The 4,236-nt window shown below is 38.6% G+C and overlaps 1 protein-coding gene across 1 annotated transcript; it reads right to left on the bottom strand.

Annotated features, from left to right (window-relative positions):
* Positions 1-2,426: 2,426 nt before the first annotated feature.
* On the bottom strand, positions 2,427-3,825 carry LOC118576020 (olfactory receptor 2J3-like). The gene has a single exon (XM_036176422.1). It carries the CDS (start codon positions 3,791-3,793, stop codon positions 2,831-2,833), a length of 963 nt encoding a protein of 320 aa, XP_036032315.1. The 5' UTR covers positions 3,794-3,825; the 3' UTR covers positions 2,427-2,830.
* Positions 3,826-4,236: the final 411 nt, after the last annotated feature.

Here is a 4,236-nt window from a genome sequence, read left to right as displayed (position 1 = left end):
AGTTTGCTTAATGGGCTCATCTTGCAATAAATAGCAACCATGGACTTGCCACCATCTTGGCTGATGATCCCTGGAGAATGGAAGCAACCATATGGCTGGCAGTCATCTTTCCTTAGGTTGAAGAGAGTATATGTGTACACCCTGTGATTTCACCACCATCTTGATCAATGTGACCACATGGTATAAACCAATTAAAGGAATACCCCTAAAACTTCTTAGTACTACTGAGCTCTCTGCTTATCATTGTATTTCCATTTTAAATTAAGGATTAGGATGGGTTTTTGTATGATAATTTTTGTCCATAACAGGTGAAGACAAAACCATAAACAAGATTTGTGAAAAATAAGACTTTAAATCAACATATGTTTGATGAATAAGGTACATTTGTTTAGGGTTTACAAATTCCTAAGGCTATAAAAGTCTATTCAGGTTAACAGAAACTGACTTAGAGATGTATGTCTAGCCACACACTTCTTTGCTAATTGTGTTCAACACCAGGGTTCTAGGAAATTTTAGATAAGGAAAAACATATATGTAGATGAAATTATAAAAAGTCTTAGTAAATAAGAAACACAGAGACAAATACAGAGGTAATAGACAAAGAGATCAGAGAGCCACGACTACCTTATCTTCTTACCACCTCACCTCCATCGCTTCCCCAGAGAGACCTTCTTCTTGTCTAATTTGTGTTTTTATTGCCTCTCTGTTCTGCTTTCTCATTGGCTCTAAGCCCAGCCACATGACTTCCTCTTCACTACTTGTCTATACAGACCTCCAGGTTGCTATGGTTGGTACTGAAATTAAAGGCTCATGTCACCATGCTTGGCTGTGTCCTTGACCACACAGAGACTCTGCCTGCCATGTGATTAGATTAAGAGCATGTGCTACCACCACAGGACTTTTGCTTATGGTTCGCTATGACCTCACTATGTGACTTCTGATCTCCAGGCAAACTTTACTTATTAACATACAAATAAAATCACATTTCAGCACAATTAAAATATCAACACACATATGTTTGATAAATAAGGCATGCTTGATAAATAAGGTTTATAAATTCCTAAGTACTATTCAGGCTAGCAGAACTGGCCCAAAGATGTATGCCTAGTCTTTTTCTATTTGTTAACTTTGTTAAATTTCAACTATTTGGATAAACTGAGCCATACAAAAAAACTAAACAAAACAAAACTGTGGTATTCTGTAATGGTGCAGTATAAAAAGATTAGGAAAGTAAAGTTCCCAGTATCTCTGTGGACTATTCTTATGGTTTAAAGTTTTATTTTTGATATTAAAGGATTTTAAATTAAATCTTCAACTTTTAAAAAAATTTTCATTCATTTTACATACCAATCACAGATCCCCCTCTCATCCCTCCTCCTGCTCTCCCCACCCACCTTCCCTCCCAACCCACCCTTAATCCCCTCCTCCAAAAGGGTGAGTTCTCCCATGGTGGGACAGCTAAGCCTGGTACATTCAGCTGAGGCAGGACCAAAACCCTCCCCAATGCATCAAGGGTGAGCAAGGTGTCCAACCATAGGAAATGAGATCTAGAAAGCCAGCTCATGCACCTGGGACAGATCCTGATCATACTGCCAGGGGTGCCTCAAACAGACCCAGCTACACAGCTGTCTCTTGTATGCAGAGGGTCTAATCCAGTCCCATGCAGTTTCCACAGCTGTTGGTCTAATAATGTTCATGAGTTCCTATAAGCTTGGTTCATTTGTCTCTGTAGATTTCCCTATCATTATCTTGACCCCCTTGTTCATATAATTCCTCTTCCCTATGCTGATATTTTATTTGTGTCAAAATGTGATTTTTTAATTTCTATGTATAAATAAAAGCATCTGGGGGTCAGAGCTAATAACAAGCCATTTAGCAGAAGTCTGGCAGTGGTAGCACATACCCTTAATCCCAATCACATGACAGGCAGATTTCTGTGTGTTCAAGGACAAAGCCATCATGGAGACACACTCCTTTAATCTCAATACCAACCATAGAGACCTGGAGGTCTGTATAGACAGGCAGTGATAAGGAGGTCATATGGTTGAGTTTACAACCAATGAGAAGGAAGAACAAAAAGTCAATAAAAAGAGAGACACACAGGAAGTAGGTCTCTTTCTGAGGAAAAGGACAACAGTGACAACAAGCAGTAAAAAGGTGGTCTTGGGCCAGGTGGTGGCTCGTGCTTTAATCCCAGCATTCGGGAGGCAGAGCCTGGCAGATCTCTATGAGTTCCAGGACAGCCTGGGCTACCAAGTGAGTTCCAAGAAAGGTGCAAAGCTACACAGACAAACCCTGTCTCAAAAAAAAACAAAATAATAATAATAATAATAATAATAATAATAATAAATAATAATAGCAATAATATTTCACTATGTCACTAAACTCATTAAAGCAAATTATGTGATTTATTTCTTTCATTTTATTTTAATTACTAACATTATTTTGCACTCAACTTAGCAATAGACATTTATATTCCAGATTTGTTGCCACATTTCCTGGAATGATTTTAGAAGTGATCCTAATTTCATAGTGTGTGCCCCATGACAAACCAAATTTTATACAGGGATTTCCTCTTTTATCTTATCTTGCAATTTCATCCGTAAGAGAGCTAGGTTACATCCATCTAAATTACAGATTTTTGACTGTATTGTTCAAATTGGAAAGGAATAAGATTCACTGGCTAAGTTCCTGACATAATTTCATATTTTGAAAACAATGTGTTCTTACTCAAATAATTTAATATCTACATTTTATGTTTTATGATGTGGTGACCGGAAGAATTGTAAAAGACCACAGAGTGTGCTTGATGAAGGATCAGACATTCTTATCAAAGACTGCACAGTGGAGGTCTCTCATCGCTCCCTCTCACACCCGTCAGCCTCCTTGCTGCTCCTCTGACATCCTTGTTTCTTAGGGTATAGATGAGAGGGTTCAGGCTAGGGGTGACAACGGTGTAGAAGAGGGCAATGAACTTGGCTTGATCTTGGGAATTTTCTGTTGGAGGCTGAAGGTAAATGCACATGATTGGAATGAAAAAGAGACACACAACAGTAAGATGGGCTCCACAGGTCCCCAAAACTTTCTGAAGTCGAGTGGTTGACTGCATTCTTAGGACAGTGCATGCGATGGCACCATAGGAGCTCAAAATGAGAATAAGTGGTATCACAACAAAAATGGCACTCATGACCATGAGGGTCAGCTCATTTGCACGGATATCAACACAGGATAACCGCAACAGTGCTGGGACTTCACAGAAGAAGTGGTCCACTTGGCGATGTCCACACAGGGGTACCCAGAAGGTAAAGGAGGAATGAAGTGCTGAGGTGGTAAAGCCACTTACCCAGGATGCTGCAGCCAGCAGGTAGCAGAAACGAGGATTCATGAGGACAGAGTAATGTAAAGGTTTGCACACAGCTGCATAGCGGTCATAGGACATCACCACCAACAGAACACACTCTGTGGTACCCAGTGCGAGGACAAAATATAGTTGTAGCATACACCCAGCATAGGATATCGTCTTCTCTGGACCCCAGAGGTTGAACAGCAGCTGAGGGATGGAGCTAGTGGTGTAGCAGAGATCCAGAGCAGAGAGGTTTGAGAGGAAGAAGTACATAGGGGTATGCAGGTGGGAATCTAGGTATGACAGGATGATGATGAAGAGATTGCCTGTCAGTGTCATCAAGTAGAATATCAAGATCACCACAAAGAGAGCAACTTCCAGATGAGGCCATTTAGAAAAACCCAGAAGACTAAAGTACCCTTCCCAACTCGCATTGACATTGTCCACCATTGCTCATTTTCTCTTTTCTTTTATCTTCAGTTCTAGGAAAATTTGAGCATGAAGAGAAAGAGTTACAGTAAATGATTAATAAAACAAACTATTATCAAACTTATATATATATATATGTTCATATATAAACATATATGTATGTATTCATATTCTCATGACTATGTCTCATATTTGCAATATGCATTGACTTTTCAAGTACATGAAATATATGATATTAATATTATTAATTAGCAATTAAACTACTAATGAGAAAATATATTATATTCATATACACAGTGTAAAAATATACGAAAAGTGGTGAAAACAAAAGGTTCCCAAGTACCAGAAGCCAAACTATTAATAAATTAAATGACATTACTGCCATGACAGTATTCAAAACTTGCTAATAAGTTTTCAATGGACAATACAATTACATAGTCTGTATCATTCTTTTACAAGTTAGT

Source organism: Onychomys torridus, unplaced genomic scaffold (genome assembly GCF_903995425.1).
Source record: "Onychomys torridus unplaced genomic scaffold, mOncTor1.1, whole genome shotgun sequence".
Lineage (NCBI taxonomy): Eukaryota > Metazoa > Chordata > Mammalia > Rodentia > Cricetidae > Onychomys > Onychomys torridus.
This window is presented reverse-complemented; position numbering and strand designations above follow the sequence as displayed.

Excerpts from the sequence above, each read along its gene's own strand:
- LOC118576020 (XM_036176422.1), bottom strand. The coding sequence starts at position 3,793 with ATGGTGGACAATGTCAATGCGAGTTGGGAAGGGTACTTTAGTCTTCTG.